The sequence below is a fragment of the Scyliorhinus torazame genome, chromosome 12 (assembly GCF_047496885.1).
Source record: "Scyliorhinus torazame isolate Kashiwa2021f chromosome 12, sScyTor2.1, whole genome shotgun sequence".
Classification (NCBI taxonomy): Eukaryota; Metazoa; Chordata; class Chondrichthyes; order Carcharhiniformes; family Scyliorhinidae; genus Scyliorhinus; species Scyliorhinus torazame.
In genome coordinates, this window is record NC_092718.1 from 174,494,685 (window position 1) to 174,517,652 (window position 22,968).

General features: G+C 44.4%; 2 protein-coding genes across 3 annotated transcripts in view; one reads left to right on the forward strand and one right to left on the reverse strand.

Annotated features, from left to right (window-relative positions):
- LOC140386754 (uncharacterized) overlaps positions 1 to 22,968 on the reverse strand; it is a 167,580-nt gene that overhangs the window by 31,516 nt on the left and 113,096 nt on the right. The window lies entirely within an intron of this gene.
- The window catches only part of LOC140387308 (uncharacterized), a 96,479-nt gene continuing 85,567 nt past the window's right edge, over positions 12,057 to 22,968 (forward strand). The window contains exons 1-6 of the mRNA XM_072470237.1: positions 12,057 to 12,146; positions 12,898 to 12,965; positions 14,187 to 14,259; positions 15,652 to 15,698; positions 16,695 to 16,853; positions 20,011 to 20,785. Coding sequence (XP_072326338.1) covers positions 12,899 to 12,965; positions 14,187 to 14,259; positions 15,652 to 15,698; positions 16,695 to 16,853; positions 20,011 to 20,785 — 1,121 coding nt within the window. The 5' untranslated portion in view covers positions 12,057 to 12,146; position 12,898. The remainder of the gene's footprint in view (positions 12,147 to 12,897; positions 12,966 to 14,186; positions 14,260 to 15,651; positions 15,699 to 16,694; positions 16,854 to 20,010; positions 20,786 to 22,968) is intronic.

A 22,968-nucleotide genomic window follows, 5' to 3' on the forward strand; every position in this document is an offset into this window, starting at 1 on the left:
TTGTCATTACTTCATCAAAGTCACTGAAAAATATTGTGCAAAAGCTAGACACATCCCACATCCCTAGACACATTTTAATCATTTAATAACACTGTTATAACCCTCACGAGACCCCACGGGGATGACCTGATTTATCTCCCTTGGGGATGACCTGATTGATCTCCCTTGGGGCTTGTGGAGTGTGTGATCTGTCATTGCGGTGCGGAACCCCACCAGCGGACTCATTAATTCCCCGGAATAAAAGCCAGCCCAGGAATGAGCTGACATCTCAGGATGGTCCCAGCTGGGACTGGAACTGTTACTTTGCTATTTTATTTCCTAGTGTGAGTAGGAAATAAATGACTTTTGACTCATTTTCTGGAATCCTCATTAACTACAATAAACGGATGGGTTAGAAAATTCATCAGAGTTGCACCACCCACACCACTATAACCTCGGGCAGAGGTGTGGCAGAAACTGCCTTTTATATGTGCAAGCTAGGTTTTCACAGCATTCATTAAGAGAGACAGTCAGAATAGCTCTGAAGAACTTTCTGCTTGTGGTTTAGGAGGGGAAAAAAATTACAAAAGAAAAATATATCCAAGTTCACCTTATTAGTGTTTATTTCAGAGGCTTAGTATTGGAAATCAAACAGAAAAAGCTGGAAATAATCAATAGTCAGGCAGTATCTATGGAGAGCGAGATAGATGTTTCTGGGTAGAATTTTCCATGTCCAAGGAAAAGGGGTTGGAGGAAGATGAGGGAGGAAGTCTGGAAAATTAGGGGAAAATTAGGGGAGCTGTATCAGGATGATTCCCTGCCATCTTTTTGACAATTTCCCAAGAGTGAGTTGTGAATCTGGTCGACTGCCTACGGAGGCAGGCAGCCAAATACAGCAATTAAGATCCCACTTCGGCACCGTTTTACGATGGCACAAGTATTTTTCTGCCGCCAACATGGCCCACCGCCTCTACGCTTTGAGGCCACCAGCTCAGTCAAGGTGGCATCCCGGTGTTAGGTCAGGTGGCCATCCAAGCTAGATGCTCCGTACCCCAGTGGCAGGATGACAGGCTGAAGCTATATCCATCATGGCTCCTAGGGAAGGGTTTCCCTTGACCCTGATATCCCTATTAGTTTATTCAGGCCTGTTTGTTTGAAGTCTTCAATGCAAACAACTAAGGGTGCTCTCAAATTCGAAAACACCCACTTCAATTTTCCCAATTGGAATCTTCCAGAAGGTTGAGCTGACAGACTGCCTCCAATGTCTGTGGACTTGAAACCATCAGAAGGCTTTCGACAAAGTCCCACGTAAGAGATTAGCATGTAAAATTAAATGTAATATCTCCAGATTTGCAGATGACACAAAGCTGGATGGGAGGGTGAGCTGTGAGGAAGATCCTTCAGTGTGATTTGGACAAGTTGAGTGAGTGGGTAAATGAATGGCAGATACAGTATAATTTGGATAAATGTGAGGATATCCATTTTGGTAGCAAAAACATGAAGGTAAATTATTATTTTAATGACCATAACTTAGGAGAGGGGAATATGCAATGAGACCTGGGTGTCCTGAAGAGAAGCAAGCAGGTGCAGCAGGCGTTAAAGAAGACAAATGGTGTGCAGGCCTTCATAGCAAGAGGATTTGAATACAGGAGCAGGGATGTCTTGCTGCAGTTATACAGGGCACACCTGGAATGTTGTGTGCAGTTTTGGTCCCCTCAATGGAGGAAGGATGTTCTTGCTCCAGAGGGAATGCAGAAAAGGTTTACCAGGTTGATTCCTGCGATGGCAGGATGACAAATCAGGAGAAATTGAGTCAGTTTGGATTGTATTGGTTGGAGTTCAGAAGAATAAGGTGGTATCTAATAGGAAAATATAAAATTCTAACATGACTAATAATAATAGTCTTTATTGTCACAAATAGACTTACATTAACATTGCAGTTACTGTGAAAAGCCCCGAGTCACCACACTCCGGCGCATGTTCAGGGTAGATGCACGAATGATGTTTCCGATGATGGGGGTGTTCAGAACCAGTGGTCGCAGTTTGAGGATACAGGATAAACCATTTAACACAGAGATTAGAAGAAATGTCTTCACCCAGAGAGTCAGCCTGTGGAGCTCGCTACCAAAGTAAGTAGATGAGGCCAAATCATTGTGGGCAGGATTCCGCGTTGGCCGCACTGGAATCGGGATACATGATTGGGCGGAGAATCGCGCGCCAGCAGAAAATCATGGCCGGCAACTGGTTGTCAAACGGAATGCCATGCTCTGGCCTCTCAACAGCGGTATACACCGCACATCGGCGTGGCGATGCAAATTGGACAGTAAACACTGTTGGCATTTCATTAACAGGCCCGAACCAGTATTCTCCAGACCTACAGCAATGCTTCCCATCTGCCAGAAGGAATTACCAATGGCAAGATTCACTTGTAGTTATATAAATTTGGGAAGCTGGAGGTAGGGCATGTTCACAAAGTCGCAACCATGGGCTGCCGGTGCTGCCACTGGCTAGGGAAGCTTCTGTCAGGGCAGGGGAGTGTAGGGAAGGGAGACCAGGGGATGGACCGTGGGGTTGGTGTGACCCTCCCGGGACTGGGATGAACAGGCACAGGCAGACATTGCCGTGGCCTGCAAAGCAGCCATCTTGCTGTGCACCCCATTGACCGCCCACTGAGTGCCACACTGCTAGCGGGCCATCACAAGGCCCACCCAAGGAGGACACCCATAGTAGATCCCACAGGAAGGCTGGGCAGAGGCCGCAGAGTGTGCAGGTGGCATGTGTGCGGCAAGCCATTGGTATCCTTGGCAGCAGTGACGGGTATCAGGGTCAGAGCGCCCCCCACCCTGGTGCCGGGCACCCACGGAGCCAGGGGTGCGGTGCGGAGAGCAGAGTGCCAGGTGGGATGGCTGGGTGTGAATGTCAGGATGCGATGGAAGGGGAAGGTGGAGGGTGACATGCAGGGACAGGGGCTGCAATGCAGACCAGGGCCACTTTGTAACACGTTGGGCCTGATCGGGCATGGGGGTATCCACCATGCCAGCATGTCCGCACTTTATACCCTGCAGACAATGGAATTCAGTATCTAACCAGACATGGCTGCCACCATCCTACCCGCTGCAGCCCTGGAGGACGCACTGAGGCTGTACGAGTAGGAGAGGGTGCAGAGGTGCCATGTATGCCATGGGGACATCACAATCCATTGGGGGTTCAATTGCTTTTCCAATGCCGACCTCCGCCTCGGCTACCAGCTCCAAAGCCCTCCGCTCAGTAGTGGTGAGGGGGTCGCAGGTCCGACAGTACCCATCTGATCTGCCCTCTCTCTTTGAGGTTGTGGGCCCCCTTCTTCTGGGGGACAGATAATGCATAGTGTGAGAAGTCCAGATGTGAGAAACAGAAGGGGTCCGCGGTTGGTGACCTGTGAGTGCAGAGCACACTTCCATGGTGGGTGGTATGGTTGTTGGCATGTGGTGTGGGGTGGGGTGTGGGTGGCCTGCAGGCCGGTGGGGTTCGATCGCCCTCTGGGGGGGCTAAAGGTGTGTGGATTGGGGTTGGTGCCAGGGGCATGGTGGTGAAAGTGCCCCACCCTGGCTGGCCTGGGGGGTTTCCGACCTGCTCCCAGCGCTATGTACTTGTCCAACTGGTGAGGGTCATGTGAAAGGAGGGGCTATGGTTGTGGGGTGTGTGGGACAGGGTGATGCCATTGGTATGGGGTTGGTTACTTACCCATGATCATAATGAATGGCGGAGCAGGCTCGAACGGCCGAATGAATCAGCATAGATTCATAGTCACTACAGTGCAGAAGGAGGTTTTTTGGCCCATCATGTCTGCACCAACCCTCCCATAGAGCACCCTACCCAGGCCTACTCCCCAGGGCTATCCCCGTGATCCCACCTAACCTGCACATCTTTAGACTGGGGGAGGACACCAGAGCACCAGAAGGAAATCCACACAGACACAGGAGAATGTGCTAGTTCCACACAGAACATCACCAAAGGCGGGAATCGAAGCAGGTCTCTGGCGCTATGAGGCAGCATTGCTAACCACTGTGCCACCATGCTGCCTCGTCCTGCTCCAATTTTCTAGGTTACTATCTATGCCCTCGTCAGCATCTTGATATCTGCCATGAAGTACAGTTCAACATTTCAGTTCAATGGCATTTGGTCAGTTTTCTCTCCATGAATGATGCCTGACATCTAAGTATTTCCAGCATTTTCTTTCTTTATTTACTGCAGATTTACAGCATCTGCACTAATTCGCTTTTGGTGTACGAATGATAAGCCCAGGATGGGCTGTGATTTTCACAGCAAATGTTTTTCACTCAATTCCTGGAATTCCAATCTTATGTTCCTCACAGTCTGTCAACTTAGGGCGTGATTCAACGGCCACACTGCGCCATAAAAGCAGCTTGCCGTGGCGCAGCGCGGCCGTTGAAAGCTGGGAGACTCCGCTCCCGGGATCTACTCGGCTCACCACACCTCATGAGATCCAACGCAATCTCGCGAGGTGTTGCGATGCGAATCCGGGCATGATCATTTTTTGGCAAATCTGCAAATTAGAGTGAGGCAGTAAGCTTCATTCCCTTTGCCTCAGAGACTTCAGGTGAGTGCTGTTCAGCACTGGTCCCCACAAACAGGGACCAGATGGAACACCACTTGTGGGGGTCTCTCAGGGGATCGGAGGCCCCCCCGCTGCATGTCCTTTGGGCAGGGTGGTGCCTTGGCACTGCTGGTACCACCTGGGTACTGGCCTGGCACTGCCTATGGGGTACTGCCAGCTGGCATTGACACTGCCAGGTTGGCACCACCAAGGTGGCCCCCTGGCATTTTTGGTGTGCATGTGTTTGGGCTGGGGTTTGCCTGGCTTGGGAGGTGGAGGTTGCGGGGACCTTCCCATAGTGTGTTCAGGTTTGGGGGGGGGGGGGGCGGGGGGAGAGGGTCGGGGATTGTTTTGGGGGCTTCGGAGATTGGGATGCCACTTAAAAATGGCGTCCTAATCTCTCGCTACAATGGGGAGTTCTGCTCGCCAGAACTCCCCACTGGACAAAATGCCGATTTGTGTTACCTCTGCTATGTGTTCCTGTTCAGGCCCCTTGTGGGCACGAGTTTCTCAGCACTGTGAGCACCAGGAAGCACACAGCTAAACTCGCTCGCTAGGGTACTTTGTTCCCTTTGGGAGAATCCCGCCCTCAGTATCAGAAGTGTCTGCTTGGAGCGTACTTTGGGAACATGAATTAAACCCATTCAAGCCTAATTCAATGCAGTTGAGCAACAGGACAAAAACATATTGGTCATTTGTACAAATAGCAATAGTGGCGTGCCATGGGAGAAGCTTTCTTGCCAGGAACACTGGATATCATGCAATGTAAAAGTTGTTGAAATGAATTTTGTGAGCATTTTGATAAAATAATGAGTTATAGTTTAATTCCATAGGCAGAAAAGCAGCATATGATAATTCATTGGCACTTGATCCATAGTTCACTAAAGCGATCAACAAATATTACTCCAAGTCACAAACTGTACCATCCATAGTGCCCAGTGAAGCCGTTGCGGTTGGGAAACTCTACACAATGTCCCAGGTGGATCAGAATCTAATCTGCTACATCTCTGTCTGATTGAGGGCATGATAACCAGCTTGAAATCAACATAATGGGCAGCACAGTAACTAGTGGAGCACAAAACACAGGCATACGCTGCCAGAAAAGGGGTCATAGTCAGATTATTATGTCTGAATCAGGTCATTTTTCGCTGTTTGGCTCATTATATCAGGACTCGAGTACACATGAACTGATTTTTGCTTGTCAGCAATGTGAACATGATCAGTTCAGCTTCCATAAAACTATTTCAATCGAAAGGAGTAAAGTGTTGCTTCCTGTAAATGTTCCACATGTGACACCTTTATTGGACATGTCTGTTCCATGTTTATTACAGCATTGGCCATTCACAGTTCCATCTGTATTCAAGTACTGGATCCTCTCGGGTCCATATTTATTATACTACTCTTTTTAGCCCTATATATGCTAGAGCATTGGGTGATCTCAGTTCAATGTACATTACAGAATTGGGTGCTCTCAGTTTCATGTATATTACAACATTGGGTGCTCTCTGTTTCATGTATATTACAACATTGGGTGATCTCATTTCAATGTATATTACAGAATTGGGTGCTCTCAGTTTCATGTACATTACAGCACTGGGTGATTTCAGTTTGCTGTATATTACAGCATTGGATGAGCTCAGTTTCATGCATATTACAGCATTTGGTTCTCCCAGTTTCATGTATATTACAACACTGGGTGCTCTCAGTTTCATGTGTATTGCTGCATTGGGTGCTATTAGTTTTAAGTGTATTTCCTAGGAAACAGCTGCATATATTCCGATTGCCATCTTTAGCATAAACATTTCAACCAACTTCAGTAATATTTACATGCTGAAAGCTACTGAGATTAATATTCACCTTTGCTGATTGGGTGGTAAACTGGGAAAGAGGTTTTCCTGCTTGTTATAGAATTTACCAATATGCCAGCTGAATGACCAATCAGATAACTGCTTCTTTGTACTCAAACATGTGACATTTAAACTGCAGACTATTGGTCAGTCTTTGAACATTGCTACAAGTCTTTTGCCGTCTCTGGTACTGGCTTTGTGGAATTTATCAATCTATTCATAATGTACATGGATGTATAACCCTCCACTTAAAGAGCAACAAGGTGTTCGGAACAGACGGAATCCCTACCGAAGCACTAAAGCATGGAGGAGAAGTGCTATACATGACCTCATTATGTATTCCCCTTCAGGGAAGGAAATTTGCCATTTGCCTTGGTCTGGCTTACATGCGACTCCAGACCCACAACAATGTGGTTGACTCTTAACTGCCCTGTGAAATGGCCTAGCAAACCGCTCAGTTCAGGGGAAATGAGAGACGGGCAATAAACACTGGCCCAGCCAGTTACGCCCACATCCCATGAAAGAATTTTTAAAATGCCAGATTTCAGAGACGTCATAATCATGACCATGTTCAAGAAAGGTGACAAGTCTGACTGCAGTGTAACTACAAAAGAATTTCCCTGCTGTCGGCCACAGGGAAGGCCATCAAAGGTTTTGGAGGCCTCAAACCAGTCCAACCCAAGTTGGTAAAAAGAAAACTAGGCTTATTGCAAAGTGATTATACTTACAATATACATCAGATCCCAGCTGGGTCTGCTGTGTTGGTTCCATACAAGGCCAACTTTATATAGATCTCAATCATGAATGTCCTCGAGCTCCCTGCCCCCTGGATCCATATGCGGCGAGACTCAAGGGAGACTGATTGCTCCAACCCCATGGGTCTCATGCAGGTTATAACAAAAAGAGTCCTCCGCAATTGCCTACTCTGTGTGGTGGAAGAACAGAGTCTTAGAGTTCCAGTGTGGATTTCCATATGATCATCACTGTGAAACAATAACAAGAGAAATGCAGGGAACTGCACCAACTCTTCTACATGGCCTTCTTTGACCTCAACAGTTCCTTTGACACTATCAACCCTCAGGGATTAAGATAATCCTCCACCATTTCAGCTATCTCCAAAGGTTTGTCACCATCTTTCACCTGCTCTGTGATGACATGAAAGCTGTGATCTTGACCAATGGATCCACTACAGGTCCAATTCACATTTGGACTGAGGTCAAGAAAAGATGTAATAATAATAGTCGCTTATTGTCACAAGTAGACTGCAATGAAGTTACTATGAAAAGCTCCTAGTCACCAAATTCCTGCGCCTGTTCAGGGAGGCCGTTATGGGAATTGAACCCCCGCTGCTGCCTTGTTCCGTATTACAAGCCAGCTGGTTAGCCCACTGTGTCAGTGCATCACCACTCTTCTCAATCTTCATTTCTGCTGGAGTGCAGCTAAAGTACAGAACAAACGGGAATCTGTTCAACCTCTGCTGCTTGCAGGCAGCATCCAAAGCCTTCCTGTCCTCTGTCATAAAACTACACAATGCAGATGCTGTGCACAATCAGAGGCCTAACTCCAAACCATCATCAACACCTTCAGCAAGGCATGCAAGAGCATGGGCTTTACACTCAACATCCATAAGACAAAGGTCCTCCACCAACTGGCCCTGCCATGCGGCACTGCCCTCCAGTTATCAAAATCCACGACAAGGCCTTGGACAATGTGGATCACTTTTCATATCTTGGGAACTTACCGTCAATAAGCGAAGACATCGATGACGAGGCTGAACCACCTTCAATGTGCCAGTGCAGACTTTGGTCATCCGAGGAAAAGAAGAAGAGAGTGCCTGAAGACCAGAACCTCAGACCCGGCATGAAGTTCATGGTCTACTGACCAGTAGTGGTACCTGGCCTCCTATATGACTCAGGGATGTGGGCTATGTACAGCAGGCACCTCAAAACCCAGGAGAAATACCACCAGCACTGCCTCCACAAGGCCATGCAAATCCATTGGCAAGATAGGCGCACCAATGTCAGTGTCCTCATGCAGGCTAACATCCCCAGCATTGAAACATTGACCACGCTGGATCAGATCCGCTGGGTGTGCCACACTATCCACATGCCTGACACAAGACTCCCGAAACAAGTGCTCTGCTCCGAGCTTCAACAAGGCAAATGGCCCCTGGGGGAGCAGAGGAAACTCTTCAAGGACACCCCTCAAAGTCTCCTTGAAATAGTGTAAGATCCCCACCGACACATGGGAATCCCTGGCCCAAGACCACCCGAAGTGGAGGAAAAGCACCCGGGAAGGAGCTGAACACCTGGAGTTTCATTGCCAAGAGCAAGCTGAAGCCAAGCATGGGCAGTGAATGGAACGCATGACAAACCGGGCACCAGACCCACCTGCTCCTCCAATCACTGTCTGCCCAACTTGTGACAGAGACTGTCAGTCGCACATTGGACTCTTCAGTCAGCTGAAAACTCATTTTTAGTGCGGAAGAAAGTTATCTTCAACTGCAAGGGACTGTCTAAGAAGAAGACTTGCACTTTAACTATCTATGTGCTGTAATCACTTTTGTTTGACAATAATAAATAGCCGAGGAAATAGTTTCAAAACATCCAGGGAGTGTTGAAGTTGTCGACCAACTTATCATTTCTTCAGGCTCCTCAACGGCAGCATAATTGGTAATCCATTAATGAAATAGTAGACCCAATGCCTGTGAAAAATCCTCTTTTCTGTGGCTCATGGTTCACATGTTAAAAACAAAGGGACACATTTTTCTTTTTTTTTCACAATTAAGGGGCACTGCAGCCACCATCAGCATCAGACGAGCAAATGAAAAGTAAAATGCACATGCTTATTGGAGAAATCCGTCTGTGTGATTTTATTACTCAATAGCAAGGCTGTAGAGAACAATAATATTCGCTGTCAATAAGCCTTTCGAGAGATCTCAACGCTTTGGCCACTAGCTTGTGCGCCCCCCCCCTCCCCCCACTGCATCCTCTGCCCTGCATGTTCCCCCTCTCCTCCCCCGCACCCCTCCCCTAAAGAGCAGGCACAGTAATGTGCTGCTCAAAAAACTCCAAGTGTTTCATAAAAATAGGGGATAATTGTACCTTTAAGTAGCTCCCGGCTGATCCCACAACAATGTCCAGGAAGCAAATATTGACTCGAGGTCAATAACAAGATCACCAACTCGGAATTATTTCCACCTCAGAGCTTTTTCCTCTGATTGATATCCCTGTTTCCGTACTTGCAATCTGGATTTTTCCACCTGTTCTCTGTATTGAAAAAGTCCAAATGTTCCTCAGTGATTTTTTACTTGAATGAATCCCCACAGAAATAATACATATTTATCATTAGGTTACGAGTTATTTATGCTTCCCCCTGACATTTCCAGTGTGCCCATCAGGAATCCTTTCACACATGCTCCAAAGTGGAAATTCCAATCAGATGTTTAAGGGAGCACGTCGATAAATTTGACCACAATTTGATTGAATGTAGTGAACATTTGTGAAAGAACGCTTTTGATCTTTGCATCAGTTTAGCTTCCAAGGGTTGAGTAAGTTAACTCAGGAGAGCAATCTTTGTTCTTCCCTTTTCTTTGTACTGTTCTATGGTCGGAGACTAAAGCAGAACAAGTTATTTTTTAAAAATGTATTTTTTTAAATATAGGGCGTGATCTTCCCAAAAGGGAACGAAGCCCCCTGAGTGAGCGCGTTTAGCTGCCTGTTTCACAGCACTCACAATGCCAAGAAACACATAGATATTCAACGTGACTTGTGTTGAATAAGGGACCAAAACATATTCAACACGTGGCCGAGGGCGCAAATAACCCCATTTTCTACAACGGGGAGCTCCGCTCGCCAGAACTCCCCGTTGTAGCGAGAGATCTGAGGCCCACAAAATGGTCCTCCCCCCAGCCCAAACACAATATGGGAGGGACCCCCACAACCCCCAACATGGGTAACCCCAGCCCAATCACACAAACGCAAAAAATGCCAGCTTGGCAGTGCCACATGGCCACTTCAGGAATGCCAGGCTGGTACTCCGGTGGCACTGCCATGCTACCATTGCCAGGGTCCGCAGAGGGCACCAGCAGTGCTAGGGCACCACCCTGCCCAAAGGGCATGCAGCAGGGGGCCTCCAATTCCCTTGGAGACCCTCACAAGTGCCATTCTAAATGGGGACCAGTAAACAAACGGCGCTCGCCTGACGTCCCCGTGCCAAAGGGATTGAATTTCAAAGCCTCAGGTATCTTGGGTATTTGGACATTAGAGAAAGGCCTCCTGCTTTGTTCTAATATGCACATTTGCCAAAAGGTGATCCCGCCCATTGTGGGCAGGATTCCATTGCAACGTCTTTGCGAGATTGCGTTGAATCTCGCGAGGCGTTGCGAGCCGGGCAGATCCTGGGAGCGGGGTCCCTCGGCTTACGCCGGTTACGCTGCACCACGGTGAGCTGCTTTTCCGGAGCAGCGTGGCCTTTAGATTGCGCCCATTATTGTTTTAAAAGACAAACTCCGAGTAATTTTCAGTTTATTCCTTCATGGAATGTCGGCATCATTGGCAAGGATGAGGGTATTTCTACTCTAACATAAAAAACTGTGCATTTTGGAATCATAGAATGATTACAGTGCAGATGGAGACCAGTCAGACCAGTGTATAGCGCTGCACCTCTCAAGCCCCTCTCCTGCATTTTCTTGGTAGCACTACACCCTTTTCTCTTTTCAGATAATGATCCAGTTCCCTTTTAAAATTCTCAATTGATTCGACCTTCACTGCGGTCTTAGGCCATGCATTTCAGATCCCAACGGTTCACTGAGTGAGAAGATTTTTTCTCATGTTATTATTGCTTATTTAGGCGATTACCGTAAACCATTGCCCTCTCTTGTTCTTGATCCTTCCACCAACGAGAACAATTTGTCACCCTTTACACTGTCCAGGCTCTTCATGATTTTGAACACCCCTGTCAACTTCACTCTCAAACTTATTTTCTCCAAGGAGAACAGTCCCAACTTCTTCAATCCTTCTACATAACTGAAATTCCTCATCCCTGGAAATGTTCTTGTGAATCTTCTCTGTACCCTCTCTAATGCATTCACATTCTCTCTAAAGTTTAGTGACCACAACTGAATGCAATACCCCATCTGAGGCCAAACTAAGTTTGCTTTTTAATCTTGCTTTTGTTAATTTTATTTTGCAATAAACTGACAATAAACATTTTGACAGTGTTAGTTCTCCATCAGCTGGGAGAGTGCTTGTTGATATCCTACACTCAGTGCACACCTTAATGGTAAAAGGATTTATTATTCAACCTGCAACTTCAATCCCAGATTAATTTTCACAAGGTCATTTTGGTCCATAAGAAATTGTATTATTCAGGTAAAATCAGACTACTATCGGCTGTAAGGAAGAAGCAATGGAATAAGCTTTAATTCCAACAAATTCTTGCCGTCTACTCCATACAGCACCAGGCACCCAGCATTCAATCACACACAACGGAGTTCTCAACTTATACCTGAGCCATTTAAATTTGAAACGTTCACACAGGGTTCAATACAATCCAGAAATGCACAACAGTTCCATTTTGTGTACTGTCAAGTTAAAGAGTAACCGAGCAGCATACTCTACCGAAGACCAACTGACCAAGTGCTAACATACAGAGAAATACTTGGAACAATTGCGTTTGCTCAGTTAACTGTATCAGACTCATTGCATTCTTTTTTTGGCAAAGTATGAAAGTTCAGCTGATACATATATCTTCCTGATAGACATTTTAACGCACTTTTACTGTGATTACTTTTTGTTTCAGTTGCTATTCGTGTCATGATATGCAGCTGTCATCTTTAGTTAGAGCTCAGGGCAGCCTTTAATTGCAGAAGTGAATGGTCCTTTAAAGGTGGTGGCACTGAGTGATTGATTCCACTCAGAGCCTGGCATTGTACAAACCCATATAACTCACTGTGTGAAGTGACAAGCCAGAAAAGAACCATGTTATGCAAAATATGGGAGGGGCTACGCTATTTAAAAGCCTGAGATTCTGAAACATATTCAGAGAGATTCTGAAAGCCTGAGGTAAGTGACAGTCTGCCTCCCGTTCTGGGGGCTTTGTAGGTCACCCGCTGACAACCTGCAGGCCCCTGTTATATTGACAATAGAATTAGGGCTATAGCTGGGATAATGACATGTAAATAAGAATTCTGAAAGGACAGATGTAATATCAGGATTGGTCTAAGATGGGGGAGAGCTTTGATAGGAATCTTAAAACGAGGAGCTTCATTTTCAGACCTAAGATTTGTTTCATGATTTTGAATAAGGATCATTTTAATACAAAGCTGCAGGGTCTCAAAGTTTGCTCCTGTTAGTTAGTCTCCTTTTGTTATTTGTTTATTTTGACTTTAAAAGTATGTGTGAGTTTTTGTTATATCTGAATCACACCCGGAACTATCAGCCCTGATTCATGTACTGAATGCGTTTCTTTCAGAATGGTGCCCGTGTGGTTGCTCTGCCTCGCTGGGCTCTTCCTCACTCAGACTTATGGAATTCCTACAGGTAAGAGACTGAACATGATTCCCCAGATCTATCTCGTCTTACATTCTAACAGAGCAGGAGAAACTGTACTTGACTTCCCACATCAGCAATTGTTTGAAATGAAGTGTCCAATGGAGTTTGGACAGCAACAAGGGACCATGGGGTGAACGGCAGGGATTAGAGAGCACTGAGACAGTCCAAAATGAGAGTCAGAGATTAGAGCCACACTGAGAGACTGTAGGACTACAACCATAGCTTATAATAATAATAATCTTTATTATTATCACAACTAGGCTTACATTGACATTGCAATCAAGTTACTGTGAAATTCTCTTGTTGCCATACTCTGGCACCTGTTCGGGTACACTGAGGGAGAATTCAGAATGTCCAATTCACCAAACAAGCACGCCTTTGGGACTTGTGGGAGGAAACCGGAGCATCCAGACGAACCCCACGCAGACACGGGGAGAACGTGCAGACTCCGCACAGACAGTGACCCAAGCAGGGAATCGAATCTGGGATCCTGGAACTGTGAAGCAACAGTGCTAAACACTGTGCTACCACGTCCGCAAGTCTGAGTTGAATGAGGACTTAGTGTTGACTGAGAGTAGTTTTCTTACTTGGCTTGTGTCTGTATCTGGGAAACTGTTTTTAGGGCTTCGAGCATGGCACTTGCGTCTTTGTGGAATCTTGAAGAAAGTTTATTTCAGTGTGTTGAAACCTAGGCAGAGTGGAGCCACATTATGGCGTAGTTTTATTTGGTGTTTACCTGTAATAAACTACAGGTACTCTTCTCTCAGGTCCCTGCATTCAGTGAAGTAAATATAATCCAAATTGAGTCATGCCTTTGAAACATTCATGAGCCCACTCCTTCATAGATCCAGTCAATTAAATTCTACACTCAGGTCTAATTTTCCTAAAGAACCAGTAAATTGATGGCAATAATAATAAAATAGTGTCATGGGTGGCACGGTGGTGCAGTGGTCAGCACTGTTGCCTCACGGCGCTGAAGACCCGGGTTCGATCCCGGCCCCGGGTTACGGTCCATGTGGAGTTTGCATATTCTCCCTGTGTGTGCGTGGGTCTCACCCCCACAATCCAAAAGACATGCAGGATAGGTGGATTGGCCATGCTAAATTGCCTCTTAATTGAAAAAAAAGGAATAGGGTACTCTAAATTTATAAAAGAAAAGAAAACAAAACAGTGTCACTAATATATATTGTGTCTGTGGTGTATTTTTAGGTTCTGGAATTGCTGAGGCAGATATTGCTGCACAGGAACCCATTGGTCTAGTGGAAAGAAAATATGGGACCGGGTACGTATTCCCCCAATAACCCTGCTTTCACATTGGGCTGTCAGTAAATAGTGACATCCACAGTAACAATGTTAGATTCAGGGTGGGACTGCACTGTGCAAAATTGGATCCATGGAAAGAATGGTCCCTTCAGAATGCTGAAATGACGTGAAACCAGATTATATGTTTGTTGGCAGCATCACACTGGAGGTGGCAGAAGTGGCAGAGGGTTTATTTTTGGCGGACGGAGGAAGAGATGTCAGGAATGCTGGTTGGGGAAATTGCATCATTAGAACAGATGCAGCAGAGTCAAAGAAACTGGGAGAATGAAATGCAGTGAAGTTCTTACACAAAGCAATGGATGGAATATAATGGGCAGGTTTGGAGGTTGTGGGGATGGGGCTGGGGGGGGGGGTTCAATTGAAACAACTGGAGGGTATCCAATTAAATATTCATGTGGAAGGCCTTTCCACCCAAATTCCCTTAAGTGGGAGAAGGGTGGAAATTGGAAGCAAAGTTGATGGAATTCTGCAGATCAGGGTAAGAAACAGGAAATGGCATTGATAGAGTCATCAATGTACTGAAAAAAGAGGTGAGATGGAACCTGAATAGGACCGAAACACAGAATATTCCTGAAATCCCACAAAAGGGCAAGCATAGCCTGGACCAGTGCAGCTCCAAAATAATACCTTTTAATTGGAGGGGGTAAGTGTAGTCAAAGGAGAGGTTGTTCAGTCTGGAACGCGTTTACACAGATAATGGATTGGGACTGGTCAGATCTCCATTCAAGGAAGCAACAGAGAGCCATCCTGGGTGAGGTTGGCGGTATAGAAAGACTGGGCATCCAGGTGAGAAGGACCTGGATGTAGGTGTAGGTGAAAAGAAACTGGACATGGCGATAAAGAGCAGATTTGATGGTTTTAGTTGGAACAATACTGATAATTTTCATTAAAAAGATTTATCACAACATCTGCAGATTAAAGAAAGGTCTTAAATGGGAATATTAATGTTATAGAGAGATGGGCTTTGTTGGAAGATTTACAGTACTAAAATGTACTTCCATAGGTTAGAGTCAAACAGTAATTTAAGACTCAGAAGGTGGCTATTTGGCCCAATGAGTGTATGCCAGTTGGTAAATGATGAATTCTGTTGAGGTAGCGCATGTACGAGAAAGCTGGCTTCAACGGAAAGTTTCAAGTTCTCAAGGGATGGGCTTCAATAGGCTGAACGATTTTATTTATTTGCGCTGGCTATTTTTATGTTGTTTAACTGATAATTTTGCTTCATTTTGGAAAATAGATGCTGCTAAGTTTCTAAATTTTAGTTTGGAATAGCCTTGCGTGACCAAATATCTTGTTCAAAGGAGGTCCATTTGTTCGGTCACTTCATCTACTTCCTTCTTTATTTTATCAGCCCCCCGTATGATTATGGTCCAGTCATTGATGACGGGAAATCAGATTGTGAGTAAAAACTATTTCGCCACACTCAAAGAAATTGTGAGGGGAAAGAGGGTACAATGTAGAATGGCAAACCTCAGCCCATTACTTATTAATCACCACTGAGATGGAAATAACATTCATACAACACCTACAACTCTGAAATCTAAATATGTGGCTCTAACTCTCTACCCAACTGTATCCAAAGTATGGTGGAACTGGTAGGATTGAAAAAAGCAGGAGCGTGTTTTACATACAAGAGATTGACAATTTTATTGTACTGCACTCAGGGAAGCATGTCTCCAGAGTTCTGAACACAAACTCAGGTATTCGTCAATTATGTAACAGGGTGGAGAGCAAACAATATAAACTGAGGACCGATTTCCTACTAACAGCTTTAAAGATTCTAAAATGTATTTACTTACTAATCTTAACTATTTTATATGAAACCTGTTGGAACCAGCTCATCTTCAAAGGACACAAAAAATGTTTGCATGCAGGTTGATCTGGCGACAGACTAGAATCATAGAATCCCTACAGTACAGAAGGAGGCCATTCAGCCTATTGAGTCTGCGAAAGAGCACCCTGTGAAAGGGCTCACTCCCCTGCCCCACCTCTGCAACTCCGCCTAGTTTGCACGTCTTTGGACTGTGGGAGGAAACCAGAGCACCCAGAGAGAACGTGCAAACACTACACAGACAGTTACCCAAGGCCGGAATTGAACCCGCTGTGATGCATCAGTGCTAACCACAGTGCTACCATGCTGCCCCAGCAACCTGTTTTGGGAATTACTAGCTGTGGAAACAGGCCTTAATGCACCACTAGCTGCAGGAAGAGAATCTGAATGGAACATAGGTTGATGAAAGCCTCAAAGAGAATGCTTCCAAAACACAGAATCTGTTTAATATTAAAGTAACGAGTTAATGAGAGATTAATAATCACAATCACAGAAGATATAAAGTTTAATATTCATTGTATGAATATTTGATTCCCTGTTTCTCATTGTACTTTTGATCCCAGACGATCTGTGTGGCAAAGTTCCTTCAGTCTTATATGGATCCTGTCAGCTATATCATCGGAAGGCCATTTTCACTTGTAAAAAAGGATTTGAACTTCTGGGATCAAATGTAGTTAGCTGCTCCCCGAAAGGTTATTGGAGCTCTATGCCAATATGTATACGTAAGTACTTTAATGTTCTCGCTGATGTTTAACATTCTTATTGAATAGAGGGTATGTTACTTACACGGTATTTTTATAACAGCAACAGTAGGAGTCATAGAAAACTCCTGTATTAAACAGGTGATTTTGTGTTCGTGTTTTTCTCCATATGGAATAAGAGGATAGAAATTTCTGGGGTGAAAGATTGAAGTTGGGATAAATTGCATTTGTAACCTAATATGTCGGAATGGATATCCAACCCCATCCCAACTCCCCAGCGAGAACATAAATAAAAATGCTGATTGGCAATGGAGGTAAAGGATGTTTTTTATGCAAGTATTTTGCATGCTGCTCTTTTGTGTACAAGCCAATGCTGCTGCTTCATATCCTTTAATTTCCCCCTCTTTTCAATCAGCCACCTAATGCCCTTTTGAACAGACTTATTTATTGGACACTACTTCAGCACATTTTGAGAGTCCCACCTACTAAGCACTGCATAAAATATTTTTTACCCTTCAATCCTTTCAATCCATTATCAACTCTAGTGAACGTGTACCCTCTCTTCCTAACTAGTAGAAAAAATATACACTAGCTATCTTATCATAACCCTTCCTAACTTCTCAGGATATCTTTTAATCTTCCTAGTCTTTCTTCATGACTTATCCATCGCCTTTTTCAACTAATGTGGCTGTGCTACAGTTGAAAATTGGTGAGTGCCAAAAACAAAGTGGGAAAGAATCCCTTTATCTCACAAAGCTTTCACACATTTTCTTGCCCAGTCACTGTGGTTTAAGCCATTCCCTTACCTTCATATTAGGTGGAATATAGGTTGGTCATTATCCTCTTCCTTGTGTTACATCCTAATTCTAAAAACATCTGTTTGCTTTCGTGAAGAAGTCTGCCAAAAGCATTAGGAAACCTGGGTGCACATGTGGCAGATCAGCACAGCTGCAGCATCTAGATGTTCACCACACAAATTCTTTTAAAGGGGACATGGGCAAGTGAAATCGTCTCTGATTGTACAACATAGTAAAGGCTTTACTTTAAAATCTTCCTCTCTCTATTTTGTAGAACTCATATAATAATACCCAGCATCAAAGAATCGGTGCTCTGAACACATCGTTATGATTGCTCACAAGATAATTTTCTTCAACAGACACACCAAATAGATATTTAGGATTTGAGCACATCACCTAAGTGGGTATCGTTTACTTAGGGAGCACTGCATTGTTCGAAGATTTGTTGATTCGAGAATCTATTCATTTCAGATGGATAACAAACCTAACAACGCAAAATTAAAAAATACCAGTTTGATGGCCCGATAAGCAGCCATCTTCAATTTCCAGAACAAATGAATAAATTAATCTAATTTGCCTTCTTAGTTCAAAAATTATTTATTGGTCTTGAAGAAATTTGAAGCACCCGGACTACATTTCTTGGTTTTCCACCCTCGCCTTCGTTTAGGGCTGGATTTTCTGGTCCCCCAGTTGCGAGTTTCACAGCAGTGCACCATTTACTGATGGCGGGACTCTGTCCTCCCACTGCTTGTCAATGGTATTTCCCATTGAAGCCAACCCACGCCACTGGGAAATCCACGTGTGGGGGAGCAGTGCCACTGGGAAAACAGACTCCCAAAGGCTGGAGAATTCAGGCCCTAGTTTTTGATGGATCTCCTGCGGGTAGGTACATAAAAATGCTATCTCAGGCACTTTTGAAATTAAATTAAAATGAAAATCGCTTAATGTCACAAGTAGGCTTCAAATTAAGTTTCTGTGAAAAGCCCCTAGTCACCACCTTCCAACGCCTGTTTGGGGAGGCTGGTATGGGAATTGAACCGTGCTGCTGGCCTGCCTTGGTCTGCTTTAAAAGCCAGCTATTTAGCCCAGTGTGCTAAACAGTCCCTTGCATTTTGGAAAATGAACCTGGAAACCAGCCCCTGGAAAATGTATTTTCCAGAAGCAGGTCCTATTGAGGTTGATTTAGACCCAAGCCCTTTTAGGGAGTGGGCATAATTTGATGCTGATGAGCAAAACATAGCCCCAATCATGTTTCCCCTGTTGCCCTAAGTTTTAATGCTGGATGTTGGGGGCCACTTATTAACCATTACTTAATGTGAAGCTTTTGATGATGGTTAAAAGAGAGCTAAGGCCATCGGAATAACAGTTGAAAGATCCTGGACAAAACAGAAAAGATTTTTCATTGTTAAAGGAAAAGTTAACTTTTTCAGGTCCTTTTGATCTCCCCCCCCCCCGCCCCCACACCCCCCCCCCCCCGCACCCGCACCCCCTTGCCAGACATTGCTATGCTCCCCACCCCCCCACCCCCCATCCCACTTCCCCTGCTGCCTTGGCAGGTACCCGGGCAAGTTTGTTCTCCAATACAATGCAGAGAGGTGGAGAGTACAATTGAGATCAGAAGAGAGTGGAGACCACAAGCAGATCAACCATGATCTTTGAGTGGTGAAGCCAGATGAGCAGAAGACTGGATTTATATCTGCTGGGTTAATAAAAATGCTAATTTTTGGATCCTTAGTCTTATATGAGATATAAGCCCAGTCTTCTGCTCATCTGGCTTCACCATTCGAAGATCACGGTTGATCTGCTTATGGTCTTCACTCCACTTTTCTATCTTCCCCCCATAATCGTTGACTCCTTTATCTTTCAGAAATCGATCAAACTCAACCTTGAGTAAGTTTAATGACCCAGTCTCTCCTGCTTTCTGGGAAAGAGAATTCCAGAGACTAATTACCTCTGTGGAAAAAAAATTCCCCTCATTCTACCTTAAAAGCGAGACCTCTAATTCATAAACTATGTTCCCCAGTCCTTGTCTCCATAACAAGAGGAAACATCCCCCCCGGGATCCATCCTATTGTTATAGACAGGGGACAGTGATAAATTGAAACCCCTAATACCAATTTCCCTCTGTCCGTACTAGAGTTTGTTTATTATTGGAAGTCCAAGTACGTGCAGGTTAGGTGCATTGGCTGTGCTAAATTGCCTTTTTAGTACCCATAAATGTGCAGGTTAGGTAGGGTTACAGGGACAGGGCGGGGGAGCGGGCATATGTAGGGTGTTCTTTCAGAGGGGAGTGCAGATTTGATGGGCCGAATGGCCTCCTTCTACACTGTAGGAATTCTATGGTTCTATTTGTAACTAAACAACCTGAATTTATTTTCCAGCAAGACCAAAATTCTATCCAGGACCAAAAGGGGAAGACGGTGATATTGGGCCAATGGGGCCAAAAGGTGAACCAGGCAATCCTGGGCATCCTGGAGAAAGAGGATATCCCGGTCGGCGTGGAAAGCCTGGACCGGCAGGTCCTAGAGGTGCTACTGGGAGTCGGGGATCGAGAGGGTCAGTAGGTTTCCCTGGAGTGACAGGATTCCCCGGTCCAAACGGAAGGAATGGAATGAACGGGGCAAAAGGAATTGATGGTGACACTGGGGCACCTGGAGCACCTGGTCCTCAAGGTCCTCCAGGGGAACAAGGAATGACTGGTGAACCGGGTGATCAAGGACCACAAGGGCCTCCAGGAGTCTTGCGTCCACAGCAAAGATCTGCGTTTCATGTCAAATTAGGCTCTGGCAGTGTAACGTCTGGGCAACCAGTTGGCTTCCAAGAAATATTGTATAATGAAGATGGCGATTATAATGTTGCCACAAGCATGTTCCGTTGCCGTATTAGTGGGGTGTATGCCTTTTATGCTTACTTTGAAGTCAATAGAAGAAGTGCACTTCTGGCAATCTTGGTAAATGGTCGGACTGTTTATCACAATTATCAATCATATTCTTCATATTCTGAAATATCAACTGTGGCTACAATTGTGAATTTAAAAGTAGGTGATAAAGTTTGGGTACAACCTGAAGATTCAGAAAATGGCATTTGTCACAACAGTCATTTCATGGGATATCTGATTTACCAATATAAATATAAAAAGCATTATTCAAAGACATAAATTCATAATTCATGTGTATCTAATTCTAATACTGATCATTACTATCACACCTATTTACCATGCCACCGCCTCATATCTGTTATGTTTTCACCAAACACTCATTAAGTAACCTCCTCAAAAATCAAAATGCTCTTAATTTGGTTTCATATGTGTAAAAGGTTGGGGGGGAAATGATTTATTTGAGGATTAAATGATCATTTACTTTTGTCTGCATGTGAAGAAAACCTAAGCTTCATGATCTCAGGTTGAGAGCTGAGAGGATAAATCTCCTTTTGGCCCCTGTGCTCGATCAGGTGTGAAAGATCACCCCTCAAACCCTGGGTTCAGACCAGCAATTTGAACTATAGATCAGAAATAAGTTTAGGTAATGTGTTCAGACAGGCCGGTCATCAAAATAACCTCATAATCAAACAAATAAATTTGACTCTTTTCAAATCTTCACTATTGAATTATTTCATTCAGGCGATCTTAATTTGAATGAATGTAATTGGGAACATAGGACTTAGGAACAGGAGGAGGCTACTCGGCCAATTAAACCTGCTCCACCATTCCATAAGATCATGGCTGATATGGTTGCGTCCCAACTCCACTTTGCCCCATAACCCTTGACTTTCTTATCTCTTAAAAATCTAACTCTACCTTGAATAAATTCAATGACCCAAAAACAGTAATATGCAGTTTAGACACCTTTCAATGATTATAGGGATTTAGATGTGTCCAATCATGTTTTTAAGAATATCAGCAGCAGATCACTTGTGATGAACTGAGACATCAACATTGATAATGACAGTGAAGGTTGTCATTGTATCTGGCTTAACAGACACTTCACATCCACAGAACATCATTAATGCCACACCAGCAAATTTGGAAAAGGTTGCTTTAAGCTAAGTGATACTTCTCAACCATTGAGAACTCTGCTTTGTGTGTACGTATAATCCATAAACTAATGAATATACAAAGTCTACTGTTATAACATGACAAATGCCACATCAACATGTTAACAGAATTTATAATTCAGATCAATGGCTTCAGGTGGATATGGGTCCTATCCTTCATTGCCTCACCCCCAGTATCAACAGCTCACTGCTCTGTTACTGGCAACACATGTGGAAAAGTTAAAATGCAAAGGGAGGTTACTCTTTGTATTAATTTATGTCTGGATTTGTCTGGCTGAGAATACCTCACTTGACTTATCACTCACAATTTTGATTGGGGCCCATATTTAATATGGATATAAAATAACTGACCAATAATTGGTAACTTACAAAATGTGTCTGTAATTCACGATGTCAAAGCTATGAATGACCTACTGTATCACAATGGCTGGATCAGTAGTGTAACATAAGCCCAGTAAATTATGTGGTCTGAAATCAGATTGTTTCAATGTTCTTTCTGAATGTTCTCCTCTGTGATACGGTGATTCTATCGATACATTCAAAGATACACAATAAAGTAAATCCTGCTTTCACATGCATGGTGGTTTCAAATGGAATTTACATGTTTGGTAGTGTTGCAATATCCGATATTCTCTCCATACATCACTTCCATTAGTAGTCTTACTTTTAATTGCTCCTTTGGCAATAAACACATTTAAATAGCATAACCCGGAGGTACAACAATCTCATTACCTGTAATGGGAACTGGATATTTGTGTATTTTGAATGCAGACTGCCTTAACCTTTTCAAAGAAAGGGACCAGAAACTTTTGCTGAGGTAGGTCCTGATATGGATCACTGAGTTGCTTCATTTTACAGCAAGTGAACATATAGAGCAACATATGATCAGATTCACTTAACACAGTTAGTTCAAGTTGTCATTATCTAATAATACAAACTGTGAACGCGTCAAACTTCCTCACAAAAGTGACATGACATACTTGCCTACAATAATCATTGAATCACAGAATCACGGAATATACAGTGCAGAAGGAGACCATTCTGCCCATCGAGTCTGGAAAGAGAACCCCACCCAAGCCCACACCTCCACCCTATCCCCATAACCCAGTAACCCCACCCAATCTCTTTGGACACTAAGGGGCAATTTAGCATGGCCAATCCATCTAACCCGCACATCTTTGGACTGTGGGAGGAAACCCACTGCAGCTGCAGGAAACCCACACACACACAGGGAGAGCATGCTGACTCCACCCAGACGGTGATCCAAGCCGGGAATCGAATCTGGG